The 13,607-nt window shown below is 28.7% G+C and overlaps 1 protein-coding gene across 2 annotated transcripts in view; it reads right to left on the bottom strand.

The window, feature by feature from the left end:
- LOC111625909 overlaps positions 1-13,607 on the bottom strand; it is a 104,169-nt gene that overhangs the window by 43,858 nt on the left and 46,704 nt on the right. For both annotated transcript variants that reach the window (XM_023369172.1, XM_023369179.1), the window contains exons 7-9: positions 12,260-12,553; positions 9,925-10,017; positions 4,296-4,339 (exon numbers count right to left, since the gene is read on the bottom strand). In XM_023369172.1, coding sequence (XP_023224940.1) covers positions 4,296-4,339; positions 9,925-10,017; positions 12,260-12,553 — 431 coding nt within the window. The remainder of the gene's footprint in view (positions 1-4,295; positions 4,340-9,924; positions 10,018-12,259; positions 12,554-13,607) is intronic.

Raw genomic sequence — 13,607 nt, 5'->3', positions numbered from 1 at the left:
TTTCAATAAAAATTATTATTCAGCATTATTACAATTTTCCCATTTCTTTTAAAAATGGCTGATGATTTTTACACATTAAAAAATATGTAGAATAGACTAAAATATGTATTTCATTTTTTGCCCTGCCCAATCACCAGTAACAACAGTCTTCCATTGCAGAGAGAACTTTTTATTAGAGGTTGTGCTTTTGCAAAAATATGCAAAACAGTTTAAAAGTTCACTGGTGACAGGCCAATACTTTAGGCATTTTTGTCACCAGTGAACTTTTTAAACTGTTTTGCATATTTTTGCAGAAGCACAACCTCTAATAAAAAGTTGTCTCTGCAATGGAAGACTGTTGTACCTGATGATTGGACATGGCAAAAAATGAAGACATTTTAGTCTCCTTTATGCATTTTTTAATTTTTTTTATTTATCAACTGTGATTTTACAGGCGTGAAAAACTTATAAATGTTCTATTTTACATGCTCATAACATGGTATTCTTTACAAAAAAAAATGGTTGTTCTCCATTTCTTTTTCCAGGATACATCAATTCTAAAAGTGAAAATGTTCTGGAAAATTTTCATATTCTTCATCATAGACTGCTATTGCAAGTAATCTCTAATAAGTTTCCTAAAATTTTATCACTGGTGTTTTTTATTAAGTAAATACTAATTCTAATAATATTCAAAACTGAAACCTATTAGAAGTCTATTTTAAAAAGATTGTGTGTTTGGAGGAAAAGGAATAAAGTTGATGCACACAGCATTTTGGAACTTTTTTTAAATACAGTAATAATGTGGCATATTTCATTATTTTTTAATGTCAAAGTCATCAAGCATTTTTCCTTAATACTGATTATTTAGCCTTTACTTTGCTAATATTTCCAAAGAGTGGTATGAAAGCAGTGAAGATATAATTATATCTGGTTTGAATTGTTTAAAAAAAGAAATAAATGCTATCTTTTTATCAAAGTTTTTTAAGTCCAAATAAAATAATTATCAACTTAGAAAAATATAGTCAAAACCATTATTACATTATGGGTTAATGCAAAATCAATTTGCAGTCCCTTGGACAAGGATAAATATTTCAACATTAATGGGTTTAGTTAATTCAGAAATATTGATTAAAAATATTAAATGACATGATTGTTATTGAATTCACAGGACCAGGACACATTTCATTATTACAAAGTACAATACTTCCAACTTTCCTGAAGTCACATGAGCCAAAGGGTCAATGAACAAATAACAACATAACTAAGGATGCATTTTTTGAATTTAAAGTTGTGGAAGTTATTAAAATTTACAGATTTTTAATTTAAAATTTCTTGTCTTATTAAACAGTTCTTAATAACTGAATTACAATATTAAATATGTAATTAAAACAATTAAAATCATTAGTTTATAATTTAACTTGTTTTTTGTTTCTAATTTTTTTCATTGCAATCCAAACAAATAATTTATTTTTATATTTGTAAAATTTTACAGGTATCCAGTTCCCTGATACAATATGGCAGCTAAATCAGTCTGTTATATCCAGTAACTAACTGTTGTTCTATCAACTCTAATGACCAATGAAGAAAGAATCAACAAGCTGCTGTTAGAAACATGCATATCTACACACATTTCTACAGTGATTTCTTTCTTCAAGTCCCTCTATCTCAATAAATGTACATTTGGATATGTTTGAAGAAAAATAAACAAACAAGATAAAACAATGAAATAATTGATAGAAAATGGTATTACTTAACAATCTTTATATTTAACAGACCTCAAAAAATTAATACAACATGCCAATTTTTTAATTTCCTCAATTCTTTAGCAAAAACTTATTTAATTATTATGGAAAAATACAATTACCAAAAATAGTAAATTTACTTCTATTTGTATTGTGAACCCGAGGATTTTGAGGGAATAAATTTTTGAGTTTAAGGGGTTAAAATGACCTTTTTTGAAGGAAGTGTAGACATTAGAGGATGAAAACAAATTTTCCGCTAGTTCCCATGGAAATAGATCAGATGTCGACTCTTACATATCGACAAGATAGGAAGGAAAGAAAGAAGTCATTGCACGTCTGCTAATTAGTCATCGTAACGAATGAACGATCAGTTGGCTTAGTGCCAATGATGATTGTATAAAAATGATCATCACGGGAAGTTCAGGGCGATTGTCCCAGGAAGGTCTGAGTACAAATGTCTCCTGTCCTTGTCCTGGTCCTGTCCGAGGAGAAGCAGGTAGAAGACATAAGACTGTTCCAGCTTCCATAGTCCAGAATGATTGTCGCATACCTCATCCGACAGCATTTTAAGGTATATCTGAGTGCAGTAGCCTTTGTAAACTATCTCACTCTAGAGGTTAGGCACACAACATAATTACTAGTTAGATCGCCGTTATAGATAGATTTATGTGTTATCTGCATTTAAGCATTTAATCATCTAATTCTTTATGTATACTCCTGTAAATTAGCTTTAGTTATATAATAAACTCCTTTGTTTGTTTAACCTGTGAACCCATCTTCCCCAACCACCTTGCCACTTAATAAAAAGCTATCCCAAAGACAAAGTGGGCGAGTTTTACCAACTCGACGATTAGAGGGCTCTGTCTTCTCGCCCATATTCTCATAGTATAGACTAATAAATATTTAGAAAACGACTTTTATAAAAAAAAAAGTTTTACTTTATCTGTTTTATTTTTAATAATAAATTAAATTAAATCACTCATTGTTAAATTTCATAATTACTTAGATATTTTTTATTAAAATATATTTCAGATTATGAATTTGTAATCCTATGTGATCTTATTTCATGCAGTTTTAATATTATTATTAAAAGAAAATAAATTTTAATAATGCATACACTATATAGATATCCTTAAACTTAAAATTTTGACTTTTTGGACTGCAATTTGAAAAAATTGTAGACCTGTAAATGTCCACTGTTGTTTGCCTTTCCTTCCTTAATCTCAAGAACAGTATTAGATAGATGAAAGTCAAGACCAGATATGGAAAGATTAGGGGTAGGAGGCCCCAATTTAACTATATACAAACTTCAGGTCTAGACTGGAAGTCACGTGATTTCAATTTAAAAATTTTCCCCTGAATGGAGTTACATAGATGACTATATGGCTCTATTGCTAACAGGAAAAGTATGATGTATAGGGGCAAGGCAATATTAATTTGAGATGGGGAACATATATTTTAAATGCCACTTCAGAATTTTTTTTTTATACTTCATATTTATTGTAAGTATCCTTCATTTGTAAATTTCAAGAGGAATCAATCTTTTTTAACAAAAAATGCAGATAATGAAGACAAGATAATGATTTTGTGTTTACATTTGTATATAGAACATTATTATTAAAATAAATATTATTTAGGTTTTTTATGTTTATTATTTCTCATTGTGTACAGTAGTGTGTCGATTATCCGAATTGACTGGGGACTGGGGTTGTTCAGAAAATTGATTTTTTGGATAACCGATTATGTACGAAAAAGTACATTATTAATATAGTATATTATCAATAGTATATCGCAATAATAGTATATTAATATGTCCCATGTTTAAATTTTTCTCCGTTGCGTGTCGTTTTATGTTGGATTTTCGTTGATGTTAAGCCTAACAAAAATTTTTATAATAATAATCGTGGCTATTGTATCGTTAAAAATTATTTCTTTATTTTGTACAAACAAAATAGATATATGGAAAAATATAAAAACAAAAAAAATTATACTTTAGAAGTTAATCTAGTATCAAGAACGTTCAATTCAGCACAACACAGTGCGACTGGAATGCTTTTGGTTAACCAATGTTTTGGTTGATTGGCATTCAGATAATCGACACTCTACTGTATTTGTAATATTTTGCATTAAAATTCAACTTACAATTGAAGTGGAGGAAAATGTTAAAAAAATTTGATTTCTAACCAAAACAACAAAATCGTAGTATACAATATTACAATTCTTTTACTATATTATACAGATAGTTTTTAGTTATATTATTTAAGAAAATGAATTTTCCTAACGTTATATTATGAAAATATTCTTTTAGTGTCAATTAAGATCAGTTATGCCCTACAAATGCAACTGCTATCATATTGTACATATTTTTCTTTAGAAAAAAAATTTATCTGATATCGTTGTAAAATTTTTTAAAACAATAAATACATATTTTTATGAATTGAAATTAAAAGTAAAATCAATTTGTATATAATATCTAATCTCTTAATCAAAATCATCTTACATGATCACAAAAAAGCTACACACCAAAAAGTTTTTAAGATATTAAAATTAAATGCAATAAAACTTAATACTCACTTGTTTTTTCTATGTTTTTTATTTAAATCATTTTCAATTGGAAACTAAAAAAGAGAAAAAGATTTTATCATCATGTGAATCAAAAATAATATCTTATATTTACTTTTACTATTACTTCTTTCAATAATTATTAATAACAATTTTTAAAAGTATATTATTAATAGTATACACAAATAAATATAAATTAAGCTTATAAATGATTTTAATGATTTAGAACAGTGGTTCCCAATTAGTGGTACGCATACCCCCAGGGGTACGTGAAATTTCATGAAGGGGTATGCACGGCAATCTAAAATCAATTGATTTAAGATTTAAATGCTCGAGATGAAGCAATCAAAAAAATAACGGGTGGACCATAAAAAATTCTGCAATTTACAGCACGATGTCGAATGCACAAATTCGTTTAGTTATAACTAAAAATATTCTCAAAATTTCATTTAAAAAAATGCATTTGTGACAATACCTAAATGAAATTCTTACGCAAGAAACACAAATTGTGTTAATTGTACAATTATCGTTATCATCATGTCAGCAAAGCGGCAATAAAATATTTACTACCATTTTGCACAACATACCTCTGCAAGAGCGGACTTTCGGCCATGACAAACATGAAAACTAAACAATGTCACCGACTTTGACTCGAACATGACTCGAGACTGAAGCTGATCAAAAAGCAACCAGATTTTACAAAGTTGTGCAAAGATAATCGTGCACATTTGCCACATTAAAATTAAATAACCTTATGTTATTTTCATTATTATTAGAATTGTATTTTAAAGGTAATAAATGTAAAAAAAAAAATTATTCTATTTATCACTAGCTGTCTACCCACAGCTTTGCCTGCATTATATCGAATTTTCTCATTGGAATAAGATATTTTCTCGCAGTAAAATGTAGCCTATGTCCATCTCCAACATGTACGTTATCTCTGTGCCAAATTTTATTAAAACCTGTTCAGCGGTTTAGACGTAAAAAGGTGACAGACAGACAGAATTACCTTTGAATTTATAATATTAGTATGGATTAATATGAATTTCTGCTATAAAGGGTACGTGAGTTTGAGCTCTTTCTTGAAGTGGTACGCAGGAAAAACTAATTGGGAACCACTGATTTAAAAGATTAAAATATTAGTAACAGGACTAAATTATACTTGAATTGTAACAAAATACAATAGAGTCTCAACAGTTTGAGGTTCCATATAGTTTGAGACACTAATTACCTTTAAGTCAAAATACACATACTGTATTTAACCAGATGCATAAAAATGACATATTTGGGTAATTCCAATCAAATATGTGATTAGATACCATACACTGAAATTGTAAGCACACTGAAGATCTAATATTGGCTTTCAATTTATTGCATTGTGAAATGATATGGTTGCAAGATACTTCCAGATATGGTTGCCACTTGCCACATATTGTACAAGACATCATGTACTTTAAGTCAATAAAATAAACATGACATTATTTAATCCCTTTCCACTGTTTTCCACTGTATACTTTGAGTTGATCAGTAATGAGACAACCTGAAACTATTGTGACTCTACTGTAATTACTTATTTAGTATGATTATCATCTTCAATAATACAAATAAATTTATTTTGGCATCATTAATTTACACAGTAAACTGCATGCTCCTTCTGCTGCAGGAGAACACAGCTTATGAATTAAATAGAATATATTAGAATAATTAAAATTCACCATTGTTATAAGCCAAACTACTACTGGATTACATCAGGCTACATTTTTCACAATTATATTTAATTAATTTCTAAATAATTTGTCACTAGAGGGAGGTGTTAAGTGCCATCTCTTATTTAATTTATTATTATAATTAAATTTAATAATTTAGAATATTCTGGAAGAAAATAATTGGCCCAGAGTGGAGCTTGAACCTCACAACTCCCAGTTACCATGTGGATGCATTGCCAGTTACATGACCCAAGTCTCTATTCCAATCTCTCTTCCAGATATATTTAAACATAATCATGATATAACAGCCCAATATAATCTGGTAGTTGTTGACTTATTATGTATGTACATCGGGTTTGTAGTAGTTGGTTTATGGATAAGAATACTTTTTCTTTTTGTCTAAATATCATTCAATTTTCACTCACAAAGGGACCTTATGGTCTCAGAAATTCAGTTCGGGATGAGAGTTTGCAAGTTAGTAGTATACCTCAAGGGTGTCCATCCAGAAGAATTGTAAAGCGCACTAGCCAGAAGATTCTGAGAAAAAAGGGGTCTAAAGTTTTAAGCGCAGCTCATATACTGGTCGATTTTACACTATGGCAACACAGCGAAATGGCTGAGTCTGTAGCAAATTCGTTTGCCATGCAGGCAATCTAGATTCGATCCTACCTTCAGTTAATTTTTTTTTTTTAATATATATAAAATTGTTTTAAAAATTATAACAACTTTTAAATAAAGTTAATGACCTAAAAATATTATCAATTAAATCATAAATAATAATCAACAGCTATACTCTACTCTTCCACGTAGAAACCAGTTCCTCAAATTTACAACGAATATTTTTAACCTCTCCACAGCTTATAATATCTTAAAATTTGTAATAACTTTTTAATGACAATAGTAATTAAAGTTTTAATTTACCTCCATTAAAAGTGCATTTGAAATTATTCAACTTCTTAAAAATAAAATATTATCTTTATATCGTTAATTCACATTTTAATTAGCTGTAACAGTCATTTCATAAATAAAATAAAATTATTTATGATTTAATTGATAATATGGCGGGAATGAAAAGCAGTACATAGGACTTTTTGTAATAGACCTTGGATATGATCCCATTATCCTTAATTTGAAGGTCCAAGTCCAGAAAATGCACGGCACTGTTGCTTTTCATCCCCGCCAACTCGGAGGATTCGTATTCTTACAAGATCGCGGCATTCCGGGCCTTAACTAAGAGGGTGTTCATGCACAACTCTAATTATGAAGACACGATAGATGAGCTAAGACACATTCAGGAAATGCCCACACAGCATGGGTACAATAAGAACTTAATATATAATATCGCTCGCGCTTACACAAGGGCAAACGCACGTGACACTACCAATGCCCCTGGGGAGTCTTTGAATAATAAAGGTGCAAGAAAAGTTGTACGGTACAACCACCATCTGGATAAAATATACAAATATAGGGAAATTTCATCCATCACTAAGACTAAGATAGCTTATAGTAGGCCAAGATCTGTTTACAACTTACTTCGCAATGGAAAAGACACAATAGACTTGAAACATGCACCGGGGTATATGCTGTCCTGTTTTGGGATGACAGATTTAACAGCCGGTTGGTTTATGTGGGCTCAACCAAATGCTCCCTTCATAAACGGCTTTGGGAGCATAAATACGACATTGACAATAAAAAACACACCACCGCCCTATCAACGGTTGCCACTGAACCTGGAATCATGGCTGACATACAAAATGACCGTCTGATCAGACTCTCGCATCGTACTGATCAACTGAGAGCCATGGAGACACTCAAAATATATAAAGCAGGATTATGTAGCACGCGCATCAACTCCAGTGATGCAGTGGGGATATCTAGCGCATGGAAATTTTGTTATGAGGGAACCCTACCCTAGTAAATGAGTTTGGAGTGCGTATATTTTGTCCGTTTTCAACGTTTCGCAAACGTGAAGTGGCGCATGCTTAACCGTCATTTCAGCACGTGGGTAATGTTCCATTTTATTCTTAAGTTTGGTTTTTTTCTAAAGTTTGAATCTCATTCGTTTAGTTTTGTTGTTCCGTTCTGCATGCGTTCGAATTCCGTATAACCGTAGCCTGATGAAGACCCAGATGGGGTCGAAAACGTTCGCTGGTGTGTAAACACACATCACTGGAGTTACAAAGGTTTTTTTGGATGTGGTGAATTGTATTTCCTCTGGTGTTTATGAAGAGGTTCATTTCTTATTGAATGGATCTCTGCCTCCAGCTGGAAGGGAGATAATACCAGCATCTACTCTTAAAATTTCTGTGTATAGCTGATGTGTGTTGTTTATTTGCATTTTAAGTAATGTGTCTTAACAAAGTTAGTATGATATGCTTACTACTTGCAGCTATACTTGATGAATGATGTATTTTGGAACATCCAAACTGTGGGTATTATTTACATAAATCATATTCTTTACATACTCTTTTAAAAACAAATCCGGAAATGTTATCTCTGAGGATTGAGTCTTTAGAAATGATGCAGTGATATAAAAAATCTTGGAGCATAGTCATGCTTTCTCACAACATACAATATATCATCCTATTATGATCAGTAATTTTTGTGCTGGCAACCTGAAACACTGATCACAAAAACTTTTTGCAGATGCATTTAACATTTAATTTGCTTGACAGTCTTGTGTATTGACCCTAGTGGTAATCTTAGGTACTGAGAAAGTCATCTCAAAAACTTTCTTGAGAACACTGTTAGTATTTGCCACGTATCCTCAGTAACAGCTGGAGAGCCCACAGTAGATGCAGACAAGTAAGTGGAAGGTCTAAAGTGGTTTCATGAAATCTTTAGACAGTTCATACAAAGTTCATACTTGGTGGTACATCACTGCAAATTATTTTCTTTCAAATCTCCATTCATCAATTGTAAGACTGCGTTGAAATAAGCCTTTGAAAGTGTGATTCTGTTTTGCATTAAATACCAGTTGACATGGCCACATTTTCCATTTTCCAGTCAAATGATACACAATTACTCTCATCCATATAAATTTGTCCGAAAAACTTTTAAAATTGCCACAGATCCATATCGTAATGCCTTCTTTTCTCAGTTTTTCACATGCCAGGAAATAATTTTCAACACTTGAGTAAGGGAACTTTTAGTACACCCTATATTCATATATATATATATATATAACATCTAAATTCCCTTTTAGTAACTGAAAATTTTTAAATTTATAACACATTATATGCTTCTAAATCTTTTAGCACAACTAACCACTTTAATTTTTATTTTAAGTTAAACAAATATTTTAGATTAAAAGTAATTAGAGAAGCTCAGAACTAATGGTTAAGTCTGGACAATATACATTTGATTTGAAGTTCCTAACATTGAAAACTGCTTTCAACAAGAATTAAATTGAACAAATTTTTCATGTTTTATCCCTGAAGATAGACTAGTGATGAGGTTCAAGAGCACTCAGTTATGAAAAAAGTTTCTAAAAGAAATTAAAGTCAAATTCAAAATAACCATTCGCATCTATATTATTGAAGTTGGAGATCTTTGATTTAATATAAGCTATTGTTTAAAATAAATATATCCTTAACAAATGTGTATTTTTCAATAGAAAAAAAAAACAAATTTAAAATTTTTTTGTGAAAAGCTCACATTTAATTAAGATATCTTTGATCTTCTTTAACTGCCTATATTGAATATTGTAAAAATATTGTCACTAATATATTTGATTTAACATTTTCACATTTTCTTCAAAAAATATAATTTTTTGTATGAAACATTCAGATTTTCAATAAAAAAAAAAACATAATAATGTAAGAAGTTTTCAAATTCATGGTGATTAGATTTCAAATATTTTAAAGTATGATGTAAATATAAGAATATTTAATTTCTTTAAAAATTTAAAAATGAACAAATATGTATCTCATTACCTCATTTTGCAATTCATTCCTTTTATTGTACATCTGAATTAAATTTATAATTCCACAACAATCTGGTGTCAAACATGCTCCTGCCAAAAATGTCTATTACAAAATAATAATAAATTAGTGAATAATTTAATCTTAAAATTCAACATAAATTAATAACCACCATTAAATATCTAATTAAATTCAAAATCTAGTTATGAAAAATAAAATCAATAAACAAAATTATTAATAATTGTTATTCAGTTATTCAATCTTTTTTTTTTTTTACTTCAGATCACTATTATAATAATTATTAGATTCCAATAATTCTTCCATTAGTAAATCTTATAAATTATTCTAATTATTATATAATTACACTAACAAGAAATATTTAAATATTTTTAAATATTGTAAGATTCTATAAAAAAAACTTTAGGAAATAATTTACTATCATTCTTTTTTTCCAGAAATATCTTATTTTAATAAATAGTGATTCCAACTAAACACATATCCATTGAAGATGAAAATTCTAATTGGAACAAACAGAGTAGAAAGTACAAATAATGAAAGAATCTGCTATGAACCTCTGACTTCCTGCTTAAACATGGAAATATTATTGTTAAAAGTACATGCTACAATGTGTATAAAATAAGAGGAAAGATAAAAATAATCTTTTCATTATTTCCTTACTAAAAAATTATTTCAGCTAATAAAAAAATCACTAGATTTACACTTTTATTTCATAGTATTTTGTCAATTTTGACTTATACTTTAAAAATCCAGCAACAAATTGCTTAACTCTCCAGGCAACATTTAAAACTGCATTCTTGCAAACCCAAGATTTCGCTAAGCGACACGATTTCGACCCCAAATGGGGTCGCAACCCATAGTTTAAGAAGCCCTGGTGTAACCAATAAGCTGAATAATAGCAAAATTTGTGAATATGCTTGTAAAGTATTAGTTTAGGAGATAAACAAAGCAATTTGTAATCAATTAAATTGGACCCAGGTGGATTCTGGTCATAAAACCATTTGCCATGAGTTGTGAAAAACAAAAACTCAACAAGGAGAGGACAACCCTCACATTCAGGTCAAGCTTGGACCTACAGAAAAGCTTCATGCACAACCATCCTTCCGATTGGTCAGAAGTTGGTTCTCCAAAAATCTTTAAATTGGGGAGCAGACTGGGAAAAAAAGAGGAATGGAGGGTAATGCTTGGTACTGACAGCACTTAGATCTCAGCAACTTGGCAAGTCCACTGAGGATCTTAATCTAAACTGAACGAAGTATATTTAATATGTTAAAGATATGAGAGGTATAATTATTAGATTAAAAGATTAAATTATTAATTAAAAATATATATTAGAAATTAAAGAATATATTTTTTAATAAATGATCATGATTTCATTCAGTTTTCATTTCTATAAATTTCTTAAACTTTCCATTTATATTTATTTCTTTTAAAATAACTAAAGTAATATTTCTTGAAATTAGAATAATAAATATTGATAGAGTTAATTATTATAAGAAATTTTTAATTTAATACAGAAAGGTTTGTTGGTTTGTTCTTTATATAATTTTGATACAGTTTGAGCAAATGCAATGAACCTTTTCAAGATCTATCCATTCATCCAGGAGGTCAATGGCTACTTTTCATTAAATTAACTTCAACTCCCAGCCTGCAACAGTTTCTATCTGACCAGTGGGATGGTAGTTGAAATAGGAAAATTAGTTAATACAAAATTACAGCAAGCAAAAATGTGTTTTTAGTAGTTTTCAAAAAGGTGCTAAGTTTAAATATTTGGTTCAATCTTACACAAAATTTTATTGGTTTGCCAATTACCATTTCATACTTGGCTGTGAATGGTTTGGAGTTAACATTAGAAAAAATTTGGATGTCTTGAATTATCTTCTCTTTGTTTGTTAAAAACACCAATTCCTGTCTACCTGATCAACAAAATTGTAACATTCTATACAATGATAGGCTAAAATAACCAAATTCTTTATATGGTTTTCATTTTAATGTTTGTAGTTCTTAATTTTTGCTTGTGCAACACTGGTCATAGTTGCTAGTTTTGAATGAAGAATGAACTCAAATTAAAAAATTTTAACAAAAAGTAAAACAAAATAAAAAGTTTACATTCTTAATGCATTTCAAACAAACTGGGATTTATATAATTCATTTATTCATTATTTACTGTTAGTTTAATAATGAAAATAAATGTATGTTTTTGTGAACAGACAAGTTTATTCTTCCTTAATAAAATTCAAGATTACAAAAAAAAAAATACATTTAAGAAGTTTAATATATTTATATTTAATAAATATCTTTTACCATAAAATATTAAAAATTGACTTACTTTTTGATCAGTGATTAATGCTTTGGATTTTTTCATTAATTTCCAACATTTTGAATGGTAATATATGCAGCAATTATCACTACATTGAATAATATAATATCCATCTAATGAATAGGTTGCTTTTATACTTCTATTAAAAGAACATGACGCATATTTGCATGTTGCACTTATAGGTATATTTTCCCAATTAGAATTTACATAATGAGGGTGGGAATCATTAAATAGAAAATTATTTGAATCTTTTTTCTCTATAAAACCTACATCACAAGTTTTTGTCAGATTTTCTAAAAGTTCCTAGAAATATAATTTCATAATTAAATGTAAATTGTTAATTTGAAAATTATAAATTTTAAAATCCTTAAATATTGATAGTTTATGTCAATACAATAAAAATTTTTAAGTAGTAGTTGTTCTATATGATATATAAATTATGATATCTATATATATCTATATATAGATATCATAATTTATATGATATATAAATTATGATATCTATATATATCTATATAATTTATATATCTATATGATATATAAATTAGCCTTTCTTAAATTTTTATTTTATTAAATTAATCATTAATTTGAAAAACATATGAAGAATGCAATGCCATAATATTGTAAATGCCAAAAAACAATCTTTTTGGGAAGGTAAAAATACATTTTCTAGTGAATGAAAACATTTCAATTTTACAATAAAGTAGTAAAAAAAAAACTCACTAAGTTATAAATTCTCTGCAATATCAGCTGTGACATTTTAAGCATCAAAAGTCATGTGACTTGCACTTCGGTTCTTTAAACATTATGGCTTCACATAAATTCAACTTCAAAATACAGCCACTTACAGTGTCACTATCACCACAATATTTTTTTTTTGCAGCAGAAAACATTACATTTAGAATTCAATTCTTCAATAAAATGTATTTAGAGAAAAACGGCATTTGCGATAGTGATAATTATGTAATTTATTGAGATTTGTTAAGTCATACATTTTTGAACACAAGGGCATAAGAAAAAGCAGGAAGATTGTAGTTTTTCCCCCAATGCAAAGTTATTAAACATTGATTCTTTTTCATATGTGAACCATACAATACCATTATGTTGCTGTGAAGTCTTTTGTAGAATATACAAAGAACAACTCCAGTTTTAAAAAGTAATTAATTACATAATTTTAAAATAAAAAGAAAATTAAAATAACCTATAAAATTTCTTATTTTTAAAAAAAGCAATAAATGATAATAACAAGCAATTATTTATTGTGACATTGTCACAATGCCAGACAGCAATTTTTAATCATCTGTTTAATTTATTTAATTTACAATATATGCTCTCCACCTCATATTAGTAGTGCCTT

This window comes from Centruroides sculpturatus, unplaced genomic scaffold (genome assembly GCF_000671375.1).
Source record: "Centruroides sculpturatus isolate CEXI.00-Female unplaced genomic scaffold, Cexi_2.0 scaffold181, whole genome shotgun sequence".
NCBI lineage: Eukaryota > Metazoa > Arthropoda > Arachnida > Scorpiones > Buthidae > Centruroides > Centruroides sculpturatus.
This window is presented reverse-complemented; position numbering and strand designations above follow the sequence as displayed.